Source organism: Oncorhynchus nerka, linkage group LG16 (assembly GCF_034236695.1).
Source record: "Oncorhynchus nerka isolate Pitt River linkage group LG16, Oner_Uvic_2.0, whole genome shotgun sequence".
Lineage (NCBI taxonomy): Eukaryota > Metazoa > Chordata > Actinopteri > Salmoniformes > Salmonidae > Oncorhynchus > Oncorhynchus nerka.
The window spans coordinates 21,797,311-21,820,889 of record NC_088411.1 but is presented as its reverse complement, the minus strand read 5'-3'; the positions used below and the strand labels follow the sequence as shown (position 1 = coordinate 21,820,889).

The window sequence follows — 23,579 nt, the reverse complement described above, 5'->3', positions numbered from 1 at the left end:
TTAGTTGTTTAATTAAAACCCAAAAAATAACCAACATTTTGGTTAATCACTCAGCACACAACCAAAAAGCAAATGTTTTCATGAATTTAAGATTTTGGCTTTGTGGCAGTGGTAACAATTGGAAACCGTTTTGCCTGTTGTGCTGATGTTGGCGAGCTAATGGGCCAGGGTTCTGGTCTGGAAGCAGGCTTTTGACTGCACTTACATTAGTACTTAGGTACTGCAGTTTAACTGAATCATGACTGAGAAAGACAATTCCCATTGATGGCCCCATAGAGAATTCACATTTGAAAATTCCTAATAAGTCACTTTAGTCATCAACTTTGTGGACAAAATGAAGGTACTCCTTTGATATAAAGTTGTTTTTAACATGTCAGTTTGTCGCTTTCACGAGGTTGGAATAATAACATGTTCTACTACTTAAGACATTGTCTCGGAGTGGAGCTGGAGTGGATCGAGTTTGGCTGGAGCGTGGAGCGGCCTGGTATGTTTGGTCTATTTCGCAAGCGTTCCCGGAAGTCTCGATGTTGCAACTCTGGGTTTAGAAACTCTGAATCTATAATAATTTGGCTGCTCTAAATTCTTTTGACCAGCAGGAGCCACTATTATGTACACTGTTGATCAGTGTCTAATTTACCTATTTTTGACACATTTGGCTCAAAGGCCTCAATGCTTCAGGAAGCTTTGTTTCCCCATCACTAGAGCTGGTAACTGAAAAATACTGGTTAAAACAGTGTAGCTACAATCTGTAACGTTTTGGGCGACCTGACCAAATTGAAATCGAAACGTGAGTTATAAATTGTCATTCTCATTGAAAGCAAGTCTAAGAAGTGGTAGATCTGTTTTGTGTGTGCTATTTTCATGTTTCCCGTTCTTAAGTTTTGGTTTTACTTTGTTTTGTACACTAGCTGAAAATACTATATTTTGGGTTACTGAACAGCACCGTGTCAGAGGAAACACCGTACCGTCAGCTTGCAGGCGCCCGGCCCGCCACAAGGAGCCGCTAGAGTGCGATGAGACAAGAAAATCCCAGCCGGCCAACCACTCCCTTAACCCAGACGACGCTGGCCCAATTATGCGGCACCTCGTGGGTCTCCCGGTCACGGCCGATTGTGACATAGCCTGGGATCAAACCCGGGTCTGTAGTGATGCCTCAAGCAGTGCGATGCAGTGCCTTAAAACGCTGCGTCACTAGGGTTTTGCTGGTACAATGATTCTCTACACTTTTGCTTGTTTTCGTCACAAACTGAAATTAAGTTAACTATTCGCAACAAAGCCTCCTTCACTCACGCCGCCAAACTTACCCTTGTAAAACTGACTATCCTACCGATCCTCGACTTCGATGATGTCATCTACAAAATAGCTTCCAACACTCTACTCAGCAAACTGGATGCAGTCTATCACAGTGCCATCCATTTTGTTACCAAATCACCTTATACCACCCACCACTGCGACCTGTATGCTCTAGTCGGCTGGCCCTCGCTACATATTCGTCGCCAGACCCACTGGCTCCAGGTCATCTATAAGTCTATGCTAGGTAAAGCTCCGCCTTATCTCAGTTCACTGGTCACGATAACAACACCCACCCGTAGCACACATTCCAGCAGGTACAGTGGGGAGAACAAGTATTTGATACACTGCTGATTTTGCAGGTTTTCCTACTTACAAAGCATGTAGAGGTCTGTAATTTTTTTATCATAGGTACACTTCAACTGTGAAAGACGGAATCTAAAACAAAAATCCAGAAAATCACATTGTATGATTTTTAAGTAATTAATTAGCATTTTATTGCATGACATAAGTATTTGATCACCTACCAACCAGTAAGACTTCCGGCTCTCACAGACCTGTTAGTTTTCCTTTAAGAAGCCCTCCTGTTCTCCACTCATTACCTGTATTAACTGCACTTGTTTGAACTCGTTACCTGTATAAAAGACACCTGTCCACACACTCAATCAAACAGACTCCAACCTCTCCACAATGGCCAAGACCAGAGAGCTATGTAAGGACATCAGGGATAAAATTGTAGACCTGCACAAGGCTGGGATGGGCTACAGGACAATAGGCAAGCAGCTTGGTGAGAAGGCAACAACTGTAGGCGCAATTATTAGAAAAATGGAAGAAGTTCAAGATGACGGTCAATCACCCTCGGTCTGGGGCTCCATGCAAGATCTCACCCCATGGGGCATCAATGATCATGAGGAAGGTGAGGGATCAACCCAGAACTACATGGCAGGACCTGGTCAATGACCTGAAGAGAGCTGGGACCACATTCTCAAAGAAAACCATTAGTAACACACTACGCCGTCATGGATTAAAATCCTGCAGCGCACGCATGGTCCCCCTGCTCAAGCCAGCGCATGTCCAGGCCCGTCTGAATTTTGCCAATGACCATCTGGATGATCCAGAGGAGGAATGGGAGAAGGTCATGTGGTCTGATGAGACAAAAATAGAGCTTTTTGGTCTAAACTCCACTCGCCGTGTTTGGAGGAAGAAGAAGGATGAGTACAACCCCAAGAACACCATCCCAACCGTGAAGCTTGGAGGTGGAAATATCATTCTTTGGGGATGCTTTTCTGCAAAGGGGACAGGACGACTGCACCGTAATGAGGGGAGGATGGATGGGGCCATGTATCGCGAGATCTTGGCCAACGTAAGAGCATTGAAGATGGGTCGTGGCTGGGTCTTCCAGCATGACAACGGCCCGAAACACACAGCCAGGGCAACTAAGGAGTGGCTCCGTAAGAAGCATTTCAAGGTCCTGGAGTGGCCTAGCCAGTCTCCAGACCTGAACCCAATAGAAAATCTTTGGAGGGAGCTGAAAGTCCGTATTGCCCAGCGACAGCCCCGAAACCTGAAGGATCTGGAGAAGGTCTGTATGGAGGAGTGGGCCAAAATCCCTGCTGCAGTGTGTGCAAACCTGGTCAAGAACTACAGGAAACGTATGATCTCTTTAATTGCAAAAAAAGGTTCCTGTACCAAATATTAAGTTCTGCTTTTCTGATGTATCAAATACTTATGTCATGCAATAAAATGCAAATTAATTACTTAAAAATCATACAATGTGATTTTCTGGATTTTTGTTTTAGATTCTGTCTCTCACAGTTGAAGTGTTCCTATGATAAAAATTACAGACCTCTATATGCTTTGTAAGTAGGAAACACTGCCGATTTTGCAGGTTATCAAATACTTGTTCTCCCCACTGTATATCTCACTTATCATCCCCAAAGCCAACACCTCATTTGGTCGCCTTTCCTTACAGTTCTCTGCTGCCAGTGACTGGAACGAATTGCAAAAATCGCTGAAGTTGGAGACTTTTATTTCCCTCACCAACTTTAAACATCAACTATCTGATCAGCTAACCGATCGCTGCAGCTGTACATAGTCCATCGGTAAATAGCCCACCCAATCTACCTACCTCATCCCCATACTGTTTTTATTTTATTTATTTTTCTGCTCTTTTGCACACCAGTATCTCTACTTGCACATCATCATCTGCTCATTTATCACTCCAGTGTTAATCTGCTAAATTGACATTATTTGCTTCTATGGCCTATTTATTGCATTTACATTACATTTAAGTCATTTAGCAGACGCTCTTATCCAGAGCGACTTACAAATTGGTGCATTCACCTTATGACATCCAGTGGAACAGCCACTTTACAATAGTGCATCTAAATCTTTTAAGGGGGGTGAGAAGGATTACTTTATCCTATCCTAGGTATTCCTTAAAGAGGTGGGGTTTCAGGTGTCTCCGGAAGGTGGTGATTGACTCCGCTGTCCTGGCGTCGTGAGGGAGTTTGTTCCACCATTGGGGGGCCAGAGCAGCGAACAGTTTTGACTGGGCTGAGCGGGAACTGTACTTCCTCAGTGGTAGGGAGGCGAGCAGGCCAGAGGTGGATGAACGCAGTGCCCTTGTTTGGGTGTAGGGCCTGATCAGAGCCTGGAGGTACTGAGGTGCCGTTCCCCTCACAGCTCCGTAGGCAAGCACCATGGTCTTGTAGCGGATGCGAGCTTCAACTGGAAGCCAGTGGAGAGAGCGGAGGAGCGGGGTGACGTAAGAGAACTTGGGAAGGTTGAACACCAGACGGGCTGCGGCGTTCTGGATGAGTTGTAGGGGTTTAATGGCACAGGCAGGGAGCCCAGCCAACAGCGAGTTGCAGTAATCCAGACGGGAGATGACAAGTGCCTGGATTAGGACCTGCGCCGCTTCCTGTGTGAGGCAGGGTCGTACTCTGCGGATGTTGTAGAGCATGAACCTACAGGAACGGGCCACCGCCTTGATGTTAGTTGAGAATGACAGGGTGTTGTCCAGGATCACGCCAAGGTTCTTAGCGCTCTGGGAGGAGGACACAATGGAGTTGTCAACCGTGATGGCGAGATCATGGAACGGGCAGTCCTTCCCCGGGAGGAAGAGCAGCTCCGTCTTGCCGAGATTCAGCTTGAGGTGGTGATCCGTCATCCACACTGATATGTCTGCCAGACATGCAGAGATGCGATTCGCCACCTGGTCATCAGAAGGGGGAAAGGAGAAGATTCATTGTGTGTCGTCTGCATAGCAATGATAGGAGAGACCATGTGAGGTTATGACAGAGCCAAGTGACTTGGTGTATAGCGAGAATAGGAGAGGGCCTAGAACAGAGCCCTGGGGGACACCAGTGGTGAGAGCACGTGGTGAGGAGACAGATTCTCGCCACGCCACCTGGTAGGAGCGACCTGTCAGGTAGGACGCAATCCAAGCCTACCTCATGCCTTTTGCACACACTGTATATAGACTTTCTTTATTTCTGTGTCATTGACTTATTGTGTTATTGGCTTGTTAATTGTTTACTCCATGTGTAACTCTGTTGTTGTCTGTGTCACACTGCTTTTATTTCTTGGCCAGGTCGCAGTTGCAAATGGGAACTTGTTCTCAACTAGCCTACCTGGTTAAATAAAGGTGAAATCATTTTTTTTTTTTTACCAGGAGATAGCCTAGCGATTTCTGCATATTAGTATATATATTTTGAACCGTATTGTAGTTTAGTTTATTGGTCTTAGAGTATTATTACAGGTTCTTAAAGTCATTATAAACACTGAAATACTTTTACATTACAATAAAAATAACACATGTTAGAGCATTGGGCCAGTAACTGAAAAGTCACAGGTTCAAAAATAGGTCTATACTAATGCTGAGAATGTTATTTCTTAACAGCCTGCAACTTGGCTAGAAAAATCATAATGCAGAAGAACATGCATCAGGTGACATTGAGGTCAAACGTCTCGTATAATGTCAATTTGGAAAGTATTCAGACCCCTTGACTTATTCCACATTTTGTTACGTTACAGCCTTATTGTAAAATGTACTAAATCATTTCCCCCCTCATCAATGTACACACAATACCCCATAATGACAAAGCAAAAACAGGTTTAGATTTTTATGCAAATTATTTTAAAAAGCTGACATTACATAAGTATTCAGACCCGTTACTCAGTACTTTGTTGATGCACCTTTGGCAGCAATTACAGCCTTGAGTCTTCTTGGGTATGACGCTACAAGTTTGACATACCATTCTTCTCTGCAGATCACCTCTAGCTCTGTCAGGTTGGATGGGGAATGTCGCTGCATATCTATTTCCAGGTCTCTCCAGAGATGTTTGATCGTGTTCAAGTCCAGCCTCTGGTTGGGCCACTCAAGTACATAGACTTGTCCCGAAGCCACTCCTGCATTGTCTTGGCTGTGTGCTTAGGATCGTTGTCCTGTTGTAAGGTGAACCTTCGCCCCCAGTCTGAGGTCCTGAGCGCTCTAGAGCAGGTTTTCATCAAAGATCTCTCTGTACTTTGCTCTGTTAATTTTTCCCTCGATCCTGACCAGTCTCCCAGTCCCTGCCTCTGAAAAACATCCCCACAACATGATACTGCCACCACCATGCTTCACCGTAGGGATGATGCCAGGTTTCCTCCAGATATGATCCTTGGCATTTAGGCCAAATAATTAAATCTGGATTTCCTCAGATCAGAGAATCTTGTTTCTCAGTGTCTGAGAGTCTTTAGGTGCCTTTTGGCAAACTCCAAGTGGGCTGTCATGTGCCTTTTTTACTGAGGAGTGGCTTCCGTCTGACCACTACCATAAATGCCTGATTGGTGGAGTGCTGCAGAGATGGTTGTCCTTCTGGAAGGTTCCCCCATCTCCACAGAGAGACTCTGGAGCTCTGTCAGTGATCATTGGGTTCTTGGTCACCTCTCTGATTGCTCAGTTTGGACGGGTCGCCAGCTCTAGGATGAGTTTTGGTGGTTCCAACCTTCTTCCACGCTGCAGAATTGTTTGGTACCCTTCCCCAGATCTGTGCCTCGACACAATCCTGTCTCGAAGCTCTACGGGCAATTCCTTCGACCTCATGTCTTGGTTTTTGCTCTGACATGCACAGCCAACTGTGGGACCTTTATATAAACAGGTGTGTGTGTGTGTGTGTGTGTGCCTTTCCAAATCATGTACATTTAATTTAATTTGCTACAGGTGGACTTCAATCAAGTTGTATAAACATCTCAAGGTTGATCAATGGAAACAGGATGCACCTGAGCTCAATTTCGAGTCTCATAGCAAAGGGTCTGAATACTTATGTAATTTTGTAAAAATTCATGAAAAAATTGATGTAAAACCTTGTTGTCATTATGGGGTATTGTGTGTAGATTGATGAAAACAATTGATTGAATACATTTTAGAATGAAGCTGTAACTTAACCAAATGTGGAAAAAGTCAAGGGGTGTGAATACTTTACAAATGCACTGTAAATACAGGCATATCTTTGAGTTAAAAAATGTATTATCTGAAGATACGTTTATCATATATTGTGTTCATTTGTTAGAACTGATTATATAAACTTGGAATGTGAGGATCTGCTGTTAAACCTGCTGACAAATTGTAGTGAATGTTGGGGTAGAGAAGCTAACCCGGGTCGCTGGAGTGAAAGGCAAACACCCTAAGCATTGCGGATCGCTACAATATGTTGGTGTTGTGCACTAGTAGATGTGCGTAATAGCCATGCGTAAAAGGGAGAGCGAGAGACTTGTGCGCCTGGTGCACATAAAATAAAAGGACCCGCCTGCTTGTACTCTGCTGCTGCTCAGAAAAAAAAATGTTATCCCTCAGCGTAGTGGTCAACCATCATCAGTAATGGTTCACGCCTCAACCTCGTAACTTCGTTGTTTAATCTCTGTTGGGCGGTGAATTTGCAGGATATACCGGGAAAGCGCGCCATCCTGAAGACATGGAAATAAAGATTACCAGTGGAGATGATTTTGATTAGTTGTGATAATTTACTTAATTTAACTATACTCTATAGTACTTTCGCCTTTTACTGGCATTAACCCTTCTAGTCAACCACAGAAACAGTGCGTACAAATAGGGCATGTTACCAGTCCCTATACCGGTTGGGGGTTGACTCGATGCACACGTTTTTTTTATTATCTGAGCAAATACTGTACTTTACATCAATCAAGCGAGATGAAGCTGTCCTTTAGTTCTCTGGTGATCACCGCTGGCATCTTCGGTATCCTCAGTTTCGCGTTCCTGGCTACGGCGATCGGAAGCGACTACTGGTACATTATTGAGGTGAACAGAACCAACCGGACCGATACAGACGTTTCGGATTCCCATTCCGGATTGTGGATAACTTATGAAGGTATGCATTCCTATGCATTTGGATGAAGTCATTTGAAACCAATGTCTTTCTTAGATGGATGCCTTTTATAGTATCAGTTAGGATTATTTGTTGTAATTTTTCCTGTAGCAAGACACTGTTTTATTGTCACAATGAAAACTGAATCAAATCTGTGGATAATCCATTTGGTCCTTTGAATGTGTTTATCCATCTTTTCAGGTCAGAAGGTGTATTCTTACACATTTAACTCCCCCAACTACTCTGAACCTGAGATGCACATGTTGAGTGAGTTACCTGTCCGTGATCACCTTATTAAACAAGACATTATAGAATAAAACATTTACAGCTATTGCCTTTTTGAATAGATTCTCTTATTGATGAAGCTGCAATCTGTGTCTCAAGTGTTGGTGATAGAAGTGCTCCTATGGTTGGAATATTGTGTGTCTGTTTGTTTCCCCAGACATGCACAGTGCGATTGTGGTCCTATTGCCTCTAAGCCTGGTCCTGCTGGTGTTCGGAGGCATCTGTGGATTGATCAGTTCCCTGGCCCGGAGCCCCACCCTCCTCACTGGCACCGCCTCCTATCTCATCCTCTGCAGTAAGTGTGTCATCCATCATCACTCATCCTTAGGGCCCTAACTCCTAGTCTTAGTGCTACTCTGTTTGTGCTACCATGCCAACGCCTTGTTACTCATTGTTATGTTTGGCATGACACGAAGTTGACATGATAGCACAAGGAGATCTGGGACAAGGGCAAGGTTCCCTGACTCCTACATGTCCAAATGCACTCCTATGCAACATACTCCCATCCATAAAGTCTTTAGAACAGGGGTGGGCAATTCCTTGAGGGCCTGATTGGTGTCAGTTTTGCCACAGCTAACACACCTGACTCCAATAATCAGCTAATCATGATCTTCAGTTTAGAATGCAATTTGATTAATCAGTTGTGTTTGCTAGGGATGGAGAACAAGTGATACCAATCAGGCCCTTGAGGACTGGATTTGCCAACCTCTGCTTTAGAGCAATGTTTCCCAACTCCTGTACCAAGTAACCCCAACAGTACACATTTTTGATGAAGCCCTGGACAAGCACACCTGATTCAACTAGTCAACTAATCATCAAGCCCTCAATGAGTTGATTTAGGTGAGTTTTAGGTGAATATGTGCTGTTGGGTGTGCTCGAGGACTGGAGTTGGGAAAGACTGCTTTAGAGCCAGCCCATTCACTTAGAGTTGTGTGCATCTCAATCGTACAAAGGAGGACAATTGGAGGCATCAGGGTAATTTTAGATCATTGAGATTCACCCCTGTAGTTTCACAGTTGAAGTGAGAGGGTGGTGGTGTGGTTAATTGGAGCACAGATACAGAAGGTCTCACACCATCTGGCTCTGCATCACAGAACGACTTGGAAAGGTCTTGTTATTGTCGGCAATGTTATTTACCACAATGTCAGTCTCCACACACACTAAACTATCTCCATGTGGTTGGAGCTAGACTGATACCAATGGGTTTGATTTGACCACAGAGGAAGAATATTTTAAGATGGATGTTCTCTCCACTGCCCGCCAGTCCATCTTTTTAAATTGTATTTATTTATTTCACCTTTATTTAACCAGGTAAGCTAGTTGAGAACAAGTTCTCATTTGCAACTGCGACCTGGCCAAGATAAAGCATAGCAGTTCGACACATACAACAACACAGAGTTACACATGGAATGAACAAAGCATACAGTCAATAATACAGTAGGAAAAAAAGAAAAAGTCTATTCAGCCCTACATCTCTCTCCTGTACTTAGTGGAAACGTTAGTTTGTTTGCCTCCCAGATAGTAGATGGATTACCGGGATTAGTATATCTGTTACTGATCTTTGGGGATGGCCAACACTGCAATATCCCTCTGCTTTTAAACACTTTCACTTCCTAATTTCATTTTGATGAAAGGGGGCTGCTGAGGAGAGCAATGATTTGGTTATATCCACTGAAATAAGTCATTTGTGTAATAGTGAGGGGGGTGGAGAGAAAGGAACAGACCACAGATGGCTTGATGGCACCCCTGCCTAGCCTGTTGATTACCAATCCAGTTATGAGGATTACCTTCTCAACCGTACAGTATATCCTTTATTATCGTTATCGAGAGTCACTTGGCGCTAGAGTTGTAAAGACCTTCTCTATGGAAAGTGCAAGTACACAGTACTGTATGTCCTCTGAGAGGAATATCAATTAATTGGACAACACACTGGAAAGTGTTTTCCTTTTCATCGTTGGACAACATTACCAGGATTTAGCACCTCATTCTTTAGGGGCCCGATTCTGATTTAGGAAATTACTATTGCACACGCCTTTCCGACGCACTTCTCAGTAGTTGGTATTCAGATTTACCTTGTGAAGCTGCATAACGGGATTTGCAGGCGTGGTTCCCTTGCGCGCGCTGAATAAATGTAAAACAACTTTTCAGTACATGTATCTTAAGCCATCCCTTTAAATATTGTATACCTTTTAATTATAATTTTATCGAAAGACTAGAATACTGAATACATCGAGAGAATGGGTTCAGAAAATAGGGATCAATGAAAGAATGCCATCTATGCGTCTCTATGCGTCTCCGTTTCAGCACCAACTGGTAGATATAAAAAATACTCTGATCTTGTAGATTAATAAGGTATATTTTAGGGTTAGGAATCATAAACCGGTTAGAGAGCCTTTACGCACTACATATATTGATGAATAAAAAAAGTGGTTTGATTAATCCTGAAAATTGTCATATTCAAGTATAATCCATAAAATATTCAAAGGTGGAAAAAAGTGTACAATAGGGTTTGATCAATAGTCCTATGAATTTACCTTAATTCTCACTAATCATGAAACATAACGGTCCACTCGTCGTGAACCGTGCGCAAGGTTCCAGGCTTAACCTGATACGTGTGGTATGATTTACTCAATGATTCAAAAAGGCTACGTGACCCAAATGATTGCACAACGTTAGCCTAATATGAGCCACAAATGCTAGCGACCATCAGGAACAATTACACGAACGTGACAGAGGAATGAAAGGGAAACGGAATGATGCAAAATATAAGCTACAAATGGAAGAAAACTAACCCTGAAGTGAGTTATAAATGTATGTGGGTATTACTGACGGTGGCTCCCCGATAGTGCTGATATTTAACATTACACACATTGTAAAATAAAACATGAGAAAAGCCCGGGCATAGGCTATAATTAAGACATTATAATGAGCATGCATTAACTCTGCAGGTTCGGCCCTACAGAAGCCTATAGTTTGGTTGTCCAAATTTCATCCACGCAAATTATGCGGGCACATTTAAAATTCGTAACAACGGCACAGCTATTTGTAGCCTCTTTCACTGTGGAAAAGGGGCCGCATTACATGTCATGTTGAGTTTCAGTTTGCTTCCGTATAGCTGGTTTCACATTCGTCTCCAAGCAAAAAATAAAGTATATGCTTTTTTCCTCTTGGAACGGGCAGGTTCGCTCGACCTTATTCATGGAGTCCTCGCGCGTAAAAGTGGAATAATGAGGCGACTAAACCAAGGTCAGACTAAGGTTTATCTGTAGACACACCTCCGTTACAACTTCATTTCTTAGATTTCCACACCGAACAAATAGCGGGTGAATAGCATGCTGCTATCCTGCTTAGGTTCAAGGTCAGAATACTCATGCTGTTCTCCTGCTTAGATTCAAGGTCAGAATACACATAGCGAGAGAAGTGCCTAAAATGGGAATTACGTTAGTTTTACGTGCGCTTAACTCTGGTCAGAAAAGGGGCCTAATAGATTATGAACTTGAGGGTAGAGCGTTGTTTACTGTTTTACTTAATCAAGTGTGACCAATGCAGCAGCTTCAGCCAACACTCCGCTCTTGACCGATGGGCGTCCCCACACAATTTGAATGAGTGGAAGGAACATTCTAGATTCTACTAATTCTAACTCTACTGGTGCCCTTTCTCTCCCCGTGACACTGCCAGTTAGGCCTAGAATAACCCTGATAAAGAAAGCCTTGTGATGCAGGAGAACTGAGTTAAGGAACAAGACTCTAAATGCCTTCAGACCTAATCAACAGCACATGGCAATGTGTGAAATGGAATCAAGGCTGGAATTACACTGAACAAAAAATATAAACGCAACATGCAACAATTTCAACTGATTACAGTTCAAATAAGGAAATCACTCAATTGAAATACCTTCATTAGACACTAATCTATGGATTTCACTTGACTGGGAATACTGATATGCATCTATTGGTCATATACCTTTTTTTTAAGTAGGGGCGTGGATCAGAACTGGTCAGTATCTGGTGTGACCACCATTTGCCTCATGCAGTATGACACCTCCTTCCTATTTGTATTTATTATGGATCCCCATTAGCTGCTGCCTTCGCAGAAGCTACTCTTCCTGGGGTCCAGCGAAATTAAGGCAGTAATACATTTTAAAAACATTACAATACAGTCATAACAGATTATACAACATTTTAAATGTGTGCCCTCAGGCCTCTACTACCACATATCTATTACATAAAATCCATGTGTACGTGTGTGTATAGTGCGTGTGTTTGTGTGCATCTGTCGATGTTTGTGTTGCTTCACAGTCCCTGCTGTTCCATAAGGTGTATCTGTTTTGTAAATCTAATTTTACTGCTAGCAATGAGTTACTTGGTGTGGAATAGAATTCCATGTAGTACTGTGCGCCTCCCATAGTCTGTTCTGGACTTGGGGACTATGAAGAGACCTCTGGTGGCATGTCTTGTGGTGTATGCATGGGTGTCCGAGTTGTGCCAGTAGTTCAGACAGACAGCTCGGTGCATTCAACATGTCAATACCTCTCACAAATACAAGTAGTGATGAAGTCAATCTCTCCTCCACTTTGAGCCAGGCGAGATTGACATGCATATTATTAATATTAGCCGTGCTGTCCTGTTCTGAGACAATTGCAAGTCCCTCTTTGTGGCACCTGAACACACGACTGAACAGTAGTCCAGGTGCAAGAAAACTAGGGCCTGTAGGACCTGCCTTGTGGATAGTGCTGTTTAGAATGCGCTTTATTATAGACCGACTTCTCCCCATCCTAGCTACTGTTGTATAAATTTGTTTTGACCATAGCAGTTTACAATCCAGGGTTACTCCAAGCAGTTTGGTCTTTCCACATTATTCATTACAATATTTAGTTGAGGTTTAGTGAATTATGTCCCAAATACAATGCTTTTAGTTTTAGAAATATTTAGGACTGTAGTTTCACCCATTCTGAAACTGCAGCTCTTTTTTAAGTGTTGCAGTCATTTCAGTCGCTGTGGTAGCTGACGTGTATAGTGTTGCGTCATCAGCACACACTTAAAAAAAAAAAAAGTTAAACCTTTTAAAGTCAGTTAAGAACAAATTCTTATTTTCAATGACGGCCTAGGAACAGTGTGTTAACTGCCTGTTCAGGGGCAGAATGACAGATTTGTACCTTGTCAGCTCGGGGATTTGAATTTGCAACCTTTCGGTTACTAGTCCAACACTCTAACCACTAGGCTACCCTGCTGCTTTGCTGAAAGCATGTTTAGTAAAGATTGAAAAAAGTAAGTGGCCTAGACAGCTGCCCTGGGGAATTCCTGATTCTACCTGGGTTTTGTTGGAGGGGCTTCCATTAAAGAACATCCTCTATTCTGTTAGACAGGCAACTCTTTATCCACCATACAGCATTGGGTGTAAAGCCATAACGCATACGTTTTTACAGCAACAGACTTTGATTGATAATGTCAAAAGCCGCACTGAATCTAACAAAACAGCTCCCCCCATTATTTTCTCTCAGCCAGTCGTCAGTCATTTGTAAGTGCTGTGCTTGTTGAATGGCCTTCCCTATAAGCGTGCTGAAAGTCTTGTCAATTTGTTTACTGTAAAATAGCATTGTATCTGGTCAAACAACATTTTTTCCAAAAGTTTATTAAGTCTTGGTAACAGGCTGATTGGTCGGCTATTTGAGCCAGTTAAGTTTTTTACTATTCTTAGGTAGGGGAATAACTTGTGTTCCCTCCAGGTAGGAGGGAACACACTTTCTAGTAGGCTTAAATTAAATATATGGCAAATAGGAGTGGCAATTTCATCTGCTATTATCCTCAGTAATATTCCATCCGAGTTGTCAGACCCCGGTGGCTTGTCATTGTTGATAAACAATATTTTACTTTACGGAATTCAAAATTACAATGCTTGTCTTTCATAATTTGGTCAGATATACTTGGATGTGTAGTGTCAGCATTTGTTGCTGGCATGTCATGCCTAAATTTGCTAATCTTGCCAATGAAAAAAAATATTAAAGGAGTTGGCAATATCAGTGGATTTTGTGATGAATGAGCCATCTGATTCAATGAATGATGATATAGAGGTGATCTGGCTATGGATTGTGGAATGTTGTCCCACTCCTCTTCATTGGCTGTGCGAAGTTGCTGGATATTGGCGAGAACTGGAACACGCTGTCGATCCAGAGCATCCCAAACGTGCTCAATGGGTGACATGTCTGGTGAGAATGCAGGCCATGGAAGAACTGGGACATTTTCAGCTTTCGGGAATTGTATAAAGATCCTTGCGACTTGGGGCTGTGCATTATTATGATGAAACATGAGGTAATGGTGGGGATGAATAGCACGACAATGGACCTCAGGATCTCTTCACGGTATCTCTGTGCATTCATACTGCCATCAATAAAATGCAGTTGTGTTCATTGTCCGTAGCTTATGCCTGCTCATACCATAAACCCACTGCCACCATGGGGCACTCTGTTCACAATGTTGACATCAGAAAACCGCTCGCCTGCACGACGCCAAACATGTAGTCTGCGGTTTTGAGGCCGGTTGGGCGTACTGCTAAATTCACTAAAACGAAGTTGGAGGTAGCTTATAGTAGAGAAATGAACATGCCTGCCTCAAACTTCACATCTGTGGCTTTATGTTGTGTGACAAAACTTCACATTTTAGTGGCCTTTTATTGTCCCTGGCACAAGGTGCACCTGTGTAATGATCATGATGTTTAATCCGCTTCTTGATGTGCCACCTGTCAGGTGGATGGATTATCTTGGCAAAGGAGAAGTGCTCACTGACAGGTATTGTAACAAATATGCTTCTTGTGTATATGAAACATTTCTTGGATCTTTTATTTCAGATCATGAAGCATGAGACCAACACTTTACATGTTGTGTTTTATATTTTTGTTCAGTGATTTGGCTTTCTACTGATTCCTTGTGAATTTGGTCTGTGTGCCTTGTGTCTTCCTCTCTCTGTTGTGGTCACTCTACGTGTGGCGCTGTTGTGTTTGTGCCTTCTCTCCATCCTTCTTTTGTCTTCTCCCGGTCATTCTTATCTTTGATTTTATCTTCTTTAATTCCTCCATCAAGCATGTTTTCTTGTAAACGTCTCCAATTTACTGGAAAACTTGTCTCTTTGTGTTTATGTGAGGGTCTTGTCTCATCTGCCAAATGCTCAATTCAACAAATTCCATGGGCTTAATAAAAATGTTAAATACACACCACCATCAGTGAGCTTTATGGCTAAGGGGGCCCTAAAGCCTCACAACACAAAGGTCCTTTCAATCCCCTCAGGAAGAGGGACTCCGGGTCAGACTGACCCAAAGTGCTTCTGCAGCAGTAAGTAGCCTTGGACGAGCATTGGTTGCCCGAGCCAGAACAGCTCATAGGGTAGGACTCTATCTGTTTTTTTTCTGTAGCTTGAGTCAGATTGATGTACAAGTACACCCCTTAGACAGCGGGGGGGGGGGATTACAGGTGTAAAAGAAAAACTATCAAAGAAATGCATACAAGGACAACCCCGACGCATTCCTCCCGTTAGTAACCATACACCCGCCAACACCCCCCTCCCACTGGTTAAATGGGAGAGAGTGAGATGGTTGCCATTTTGCAGAACTAATCTTCTCTAGTTTACATTAAGGGATAACTGGATATCTCAGTGTAGACCACCTCTTCCAGGTCAATGGGTATCATTGAACTACAGAAATTCAGCCGTGTCAATATATTCATTTTGATAATAGATATTCTGCCAGTTAAAACAACTGAAATATTATTTCATTTACTGAGGTCGGATTGAATTGATTTGAGCGTTCTGTTAAAGTTTCTGGCAAGGGTTTAATCTGAGGAAGGAACTATATCTACTCCCAATTATTTAAATTGGGAAACAATTGGTATTACTTAAGTAGAGATGGAGTCCACCATCGGCGTCTTGAGAGGCAGTAGGGATGATTTGGTTAGATATCTTTTTATAGCTTGAGATGAAGCATTGCATATCATAGATACATTCAGTGTTTGGGAGCCATAGAGCTACTTTGTCTAGATATAGTAAAATATACACTGCTCAAAAAAATAAAGGGAACACTTAAACAACACAATGTAAATCCAAGTCAATCGCACTTCTGTGAAATCAAACTGTCCACTTAGGAAGCAACACTGATTGACAATACATTTCACATGCTGTTGTGCAAATGGAATAGACAACAGGTGGAAATTATAGGCAATTAGCAAGACACCCCCAATAAAGGAGTGGTTCTGCAGGTGGTGACCGCAGACCACTTCTCAGTTCCTATGCTTACTGGCTGATGTTTTGGTCACTTTTGAATGCTGGCGGTGCTTTCACTCTAGTGGTAGCATGAGACTGAGTCTACAACCCACACAAGTGGCTTAGGTAGTGCAGCTCATCCAGGATGGCACATCAATGCGAGCTGTGGCAAGAAGGTTTGCTGTGTCTGTCGGCGTAGTGTCCAGAGCATGGAGGCGCTACCGGGAGACAGGCCAGTACATCAGGAGACGTGGAGGAGGCCGTAGGAGGGAAACAACCCAGCAGCAGGACCGCTACCTCCGCCTTTGTGCAAGGAGGAGCAGGAGGAGCACTGCCAGAGCCCTGCAAAATGAAACAGAAACAGACTCCATGAGGGTGGTATGAGGTCCCGACGTCCATAGGTGGGGGTTGTGCTTACAGCCCAACACCATGCAGGACATTTGGCATTTGCCAGAGAACACCAAGATTGGAAAATTTGCCACTGGTGCCCTGTGCTCCTCACAGATGAAAGCAGGTTCACACTGAGCACATGTGACAGACGTGACAGTCTGGAGACGCCGTGGAGAACGTTCTGCTGCCTGCAACATCCTCCAGCATGACCGGTTTGGCGGTGGGTCAGTCATGGTGTGGCATTTCTTTGGGGGGATGCACAGCCCTCCATCTGTTCGCCAGAGGTAGCCTGACTGCCATTAAGTACCGAGATGAGATCCTCAGACCCCTTGTGAGACCATATGCTGGTGCGGTTGGCCCTGGGTTCCTCCTAATGCAAGACAATGCTAGACCTCATGTGGCTGGAGTGTGTCAGCAGTTCCTGCAAGAGGAAGGCATTGATGCTATGGACTGGCCCGCCCGTTCCCCAGACCTGAATCCAATTGAGCACATCTGGGACATCATGTCTCGCTCCATCCACCAGCCACGTTGCACCACAGACTGTCCAGGAGTTGGCGGATGCTTTAGTCCAGGTCTGGGAGGAGATCCCTCAGGAGACCATCCGCCACCTCATCAGGAGCATGCCCAGGCGTTGTAGGGAGGTCATACAGGCACGTGGAGGCCACACACACTACTGAGCCTCATTTTGACTTGTTTTAAGGACATTTACATCAATGTTGGATCAGCCTGTAGTGTGGTGACTCCAAATCCAGACCTCCATGGGTTGATAAATTTGATTTCCATTGATACTTTTTGTGTGATTTTGTTGTCAGCACATTCAACTATGTAAAGAAAAAAGTATTTAATAAGAATATTTCATTCATTCAGATCTAGGATGTGTTATTTTAGTGTTCCCTTATTTTTTTGAGCAGTGTATAATCGAGCGTGTAATGATATTAAGTGATCAGTAGATTTTGGGGAAATTTGTGTTATTTCCTTCGATTGATGAATTGCCTGAGCCAGGGGTTCCATGAGTAAGAATAGCAAAGGTGAAATTGGATTTCCTTGTCTGCTGCTTCTAGTGATTCTGAACGGAGCTGAGTAGATTTAACAGGTCATAACTATGGCTAGATGAGAATGCAGTTAAATAAAGGAATAGCTTGAGTGGAGATGGCATCGATGGTACAGCCAGGTAGGGAGAAACATCAGTCAGACAAGCAGGACTGGAGCTCTTTATCAGGCATCTCTGTCTCTGAAGTTCACAACTACTCATCCTCTGTCGGTAGGCTGGAACATCCACCAGCGAAAGTGTAGACTCCACCTGGGTGATGCTTGGAATCTATAAGTGTCTGAGAGACCCACACCTCTAACCACGTACGAACCACAAGACTACCACACCTCTAGCCACATACGAACCACAAGACTACCACACCTCTAGCCTCGTACGAACCACAAGGCTACCACACCTCGTAAGTAATCAGGAGCAGTCTCTTACGAGGCGAGCCTCTGTCATCTGGGGTCCGTGTCAATAGGGAATATCCAGAACTTGTTTATTTCAATTTCCTGTTCATTTCTGCTAACAAACGATGTCTCTGTCGTAGCCAGCAACCATATCCACCAATCATTGAGCAGGCTGATAGGTAGTTGATTATACTCCCTGTGGTGCTGTCTCTGGTTTTCTCATTGTAAGTCATTCGGATCACTTTTATTATTTCAGTCCTGTGTGAATAAGCCCTCTGTGTAATTGTCACTGATGTTCTTTCTAATGTTCCTGGCTTGATGGCTCTGGTTTTCTGGAATTTTATGAGTATCTTTGTATTAGTCGCCAGTCAGTCCAGTGTAGATGGAGTCTGAGGGAAAAATAAGGCTGTCTGATGGTCCATTTGAGGATTGTAGGTCAACTCAATAATAACTGACTCTCTCACTCACACACCTTCTACTCCTTCCTCCCTCTTAGCTCTTGACACCCTTGGGTGACATAGGGATAAATTCAAATTATGCCCACCTAGCCCCCCTGCCAGCAATACGTGGTGATTTGGGCTGCTGGGTGCAGGGAGCTGGATACAAAGACGTTATAGTTTATTGACTTTTCCTATTCCGCCGGAACCAAAGACAGGAGTTTCCTCCATGGCAACATAACAGGACTCTGATGGCTCTTAAACTCCGATATCATCAGATGGTGCATGCTTCAGTCTACTTCTTGTTTCTCTCATTGTGATATGTGGGTTGTAAAGACAAAACCAAATACAACATTCAAGTGTTCTTCTCTTTCGCTGGCTGTCCTTTTGATCCTACTCTTTTATGTGTAAGAAGCTGTCTAAGTGACTGTGGCGTCATTGTCCTCCAATGCTACCGCCTTTCAGGCGATCCTTCTCTCCAAGCCAAGTGTACCCTGTTAGCACTTGTACATACTTGTGCTTACATGAAAATAATGTTCAATCTCCCTCTCCAACTGCTTGTGTGCGCCTTTGGTATATTAGCAATGACTTACTGTTATTGTCTCCCCAGGTTTGCTGACATGCTTCAAAGTGAACCCCAGCTACATCAAATTATGTGTGTGTGTGTTTCCTCAGGTGTTCTGACCCTCTCTGGTGTCAGCCTGTACATCAGTTACTCCCAACAGGCGATGGCTGAGACTGAGAGGCTGGTGGGGGCTGAGCGTTTGGCCCAGGTGGTCAGCACCTCTTTCGGCTGGTCCCTCGGCCTGGCCTGGCTCTCCTTCTGCCTGGAGGTCCTCACTGGCCTGCTGCTGCTGCTAGCTGCCCGCCTAGCCACCCTGCAGCACGGACCACAAGGCCACGGCTGGCCTCTCCATGTTGTAACCTAACCCAAGAGGCAGATGTCACAAGAACTGGATAACCAACTGGCCCTGAACTGTACCTTTAATTTTCTAATGATTTGTATGTGCTCGTATCTGGCACTACAAATTAAGTTCTCTCTGGAATAATTGTTCTTTAAGTATTTTTTTTTTCATCCAAAATGCCATGTGGTTTAGTCTATGGGCAAAACAGTTGAGATTTAGTGCCATCTTTTGGTGTGATAAGTCACTACATTTCAATTGACAAATGCCCCCAAATACCAAATTGTATTATTGTGGTCCTATAGGATGAGAAATTAAACGTACTAGAACTACAGGCCTCAACCACAAGTCACTCTGAATGGCTGTTAGCGGTCAAGGGGTTTCATTTTAGAACTTGGGCAAGTGAAGGGCTATAGGAAAGAAGTATGTATCATGAGTGGATGTACTCAAAGCAAAAGCCATAGTAGAAATGCTCAGAGCAGACTGAGGGTGCATCTCAAGTGAATCTTTAGCCAGATGTAGCAGTGGTATCAGCGGAGCCTTGTCTGGCAGAAAAACAGTTCATTCAGCCTCATTTACTGCCGGTTTAAAAAAAAAACATATCTGACATGGCTGACTTGCCTAAACAAAGGTGGTTTCTACTAACAATTGAGATGTACAAACTATGGCATTAGGGAGTGATGAGTGGATAAGAGGTGATCTGTAATTCTGATTAAGAAATTAGGAGACTAAATGACTTGGCGTTACCTTAGATTGTAAACTGTCATAGTCAAAACATATCGATTCAATGGTTGTAAAGATGGGGAGAGATCTGGCCGTAATAAAGAGATGCTCTGATTGTTTTGACACCACACTCCAGAAATCAAGTTCTGCAGGCTCTAGTTTTGTCTAATCTTGATTATTGTGTGGTCCAGTGCTGCAAGGAAAGACCTAGTTAAGCTGCAGCCCAGAACAGAGCGACAAATATTGCTCTTCATTGTAATCAGAGGCCTGATATAAATACTATGCATGCCAGTCTCTCTTAGCTAAGAGTTGAGGAGAGACTGACTGCATCACTTATTTTTATAAGAAACATTAACGTGTCGAAAATCCCCAATTGTTTGCATAGTCAACATACACAAAGCTCTGACACACACTTACCCCACCAGACATGCCATCAGGGGTCTTTTCACAGACCCCAAATCCAGAACAAATTCAAGAAAACGTACAGTATTATTTAGAGCCATTATTGCATGGAACTCTGTTCCATCTCGTATTGCTCAAATAAACAGAACCTGTTTTGTTTTTTTAAAAGGATAAAGCAACACCTCACAACACAACGCCTCTCCCCTGTTTGACCTAGATAGTTTGTGTGTATGCATTGATATGTAGGCTACGTGTACCTTTTTAAGAAATGTATGTACAGTTGAAGTCGGCAGTTTACATACACTTAGGTTGGAGTCATTAAAACTCGTTTTTCAACCACCACAAATTTCTTGTTAACAAACTATACTTTTGGCAAGTCGGTTAGGACATTTACTTTGTGCATGACACAAGTCATTTTTCCAACAATTGTTTACAGACAGATTATTTCACTCATAATTCACTGTATCACAGTTCCAGTGGGTCAGAAGTTAACATACACTAAGTTGACTGTGCCTTTGAACAGCTTTGAAAATTCCAGAAAATTATGTCATGGCTTTAGAAGCTTCTGATTGACTCAAATTATGTCAATTAGCCTATTGGAGGTGTACCTGTGGATGTATTTCAAGACCTACCTTCAAATTCAGTGCCTCTTTGCTTGACATCATGGGAAAATCCAAAGAAATCAGCCAATCAGCCAAGAAAAATTGTAGACCACAAGTCTGGTTCATCCTTGGGAGCAATTTCGAAACGCCTGAAGGTACCATGTTCATCTGTACAAATAATAGTACGCAAGTATGAACACCATGGGACCACGCAGCCGTCATACCGCTTAGGAAGGAGACGCGTTCTGTCTCCTAGAGATGAACGTACTTTGGTACGAAAAGTGCAAATCAATCCCAGAACAACAGCAAACGACCATGTGAAGATGCTGGAGGAAACGGGTACAAAAGTATCTATATCCACAGTAAAACGAGTAAAATTTGTGGGCAGAACTAAAAAAGCATGTGCGAGCAAGGAGGCCTACAAACCTGACTCAGTTATACCAACTCTGTCAGGAGGAATGGGCCAAAATTCACCCAACTTATTCTGGGAAGCTTGTGGAAGGCTACATTTGACCCAAGTTAAACAATTTAAAGGCAATGCTACCAAATACTAATTGAGTGTATGTAAAACTTCTGACCCACTGGAAATGTGATGAAAGAAATGAAAGCTGAAATAAATAATTCTCTCTACTATTCTGACATTTCACATTCTTAAAATAAAGTGGTGATCCTAACTGACCTAAGACAGGGAATTTTTACTAGGATTATATGTCAGTAATTGTGAATAACGGAGTTGAAATGTATTTGGATAAGGTGTATGTAAACTTCAGACTTCAACTGTAATTCTGTCTTTGAGCTGTTCTTGTCTATTAATGTTCTGTATTATGTCATGTTTCATGTTTTGTGTGGACCCCAGGAAGAGTAGCAGCTGCTTTTGCAACAGCTAATGGGGATCCTAATAAAATACCAAATGAGCATGCTAAAACGGACGTAGTCAATATAACAATTTGTTCAGCACTTTTGAAATGTGCAGCGACAGAATTCAGAACCTGTTCTTACAGTATTCTCCCTGTACACCAAGTCAGAACTGTAGGATAAACAAAGGGAATAAAGGAGGCATATAAGCAGACAATGAAAACTCTTACAATATTCGATGATGGAATTTCTCTAAAACAGGCTATAGGCTACATGTGCACCACCAAGTCACAACAGTAGTCTAAGTTATGAGGGGGAAAGGGACCAAATTATTAGGGTGAGGCACATGGGCTACTAACAGTTTACTACACAACATACAGTTAGTATTACTTTCTTAGCAACAGTCTACATATCTCCCTGGTATATTACATCATTTATGCAGCAGCATACAAGACATTTGGACTCACTTTGTTGTGCTGTGCTTACATGAACAGGAAGGTGGTGTTGGTGGTCTTTCTTGTGGGCAAATTTTGTCATCAAAACCTGTCATTCTTTGGATTTATGGGGTTTTCAAGACAACTGGGAACTCAGAGGGAAAAAACAAGGTTGAATTATGACATCAGTGATCTTCAGGTTGGAGCTCTAGAAAGAGGCCTGAGTTCCTGACTTGGAATTCCGAGTTGGATGACCGTTCAAAACGCATCTTCCCAGTTGTTTTGAATGTGGCAAAGTCATGCTGGATTAACAGCATGGCCAATGTATTCAACCTTTTCTAGTCCATGGTGTTGCATGTGAATGTTTATCCTTTTAAGCTTGTAAAAGAGACCCTTAAACCCAGACATGGACCACACACCCTCTCCACTGAATAGCAGGCTAGTGATTGCTTTGCAACACTTGCAGTTAGCCACTGATTCCTTCCAAACCACTCAATGTTGAATTTGCGATTTCCAACTTGTTGTGTAATGTTTATGTCCAATATCCGATGAGCACCGATACTTTTTATCTATAATTTCTCTTCATATGACAAGGATTGAAAAGGATTTGCCAGTAGATGTTCGATGTGATTCATGCTTGCTAGCTAAGATTTTGAAAGTATGATGTTGACCTGATCAGTCCAATCAAAGCTACGGTAGATATAACGTAATTTTATCTGTGGCCAATGACCTTGAGCCTTCTTGGATGGCACGTATAATGTAACTCCATGGCAGCACCCAAGGGGCTTAAATGTTCGAGCTCCCCTATTCAGATTTTGCGGCGACGTAGTGTTCCCATGAGTGACAGAACACTGAGCCAATCACGGCGCAACTAGCAAACATTACAAACCCCTACTCTCTTTATTTTTCGCTGGCTGCCCCACCACAGAAAGCACTGAGCTAGACTGAAACACCAGCATTTTGGAGCTGCCTTACTCAAGAAAACAAAAAAGAGACCATGTTTGTATGTGGCGTTATTAACTCAATGATTTTTTTTTTACATTGCAAACTGATATGTGACACATATTAATGCCAAAATAACATGCAAAACAGGCAACAGCAAAAATGTTTGCTAAACAGGTGGGGCTCAAATCAGAAGGGGCCCTGCCCTACATTTCTGATTGAGCAGACCTATGCCGTGCTTACTGTGAATGTGATCTCCGTGG

General features: G+C 43.0%; 1 protein-coding gene across 1 annotated transcript; it reads left to right on the top strand.

The window, feature by feature from the left end:
- The first annotated feature begins 7,142 nt into the window (after positions 1-7,142).
- On the top strand, positions 7,143-22,010 carry tmem235b (transmembrane protein 235b). Its single transcript, XM_029685147.2, has 4 exons — positions 7,143-7,661; positions 7,860-7,925; positions 8,101-8,238; positions 19,132-22,010. The coding sequence occupies exons 1-4, from the start codon at positions 7,484-7,486 to the stop codon at positions 19,383-19,385; spliced, it is 636 nt and encodes a 211-aa protein (XP_029541007.1). The 5' UTR covers positions 7,143-7,483; the 3' UTR covers positions 19,386-22,010.
- Positions 22,011-23,579: the final 1,569 nt, after the last annotated feature.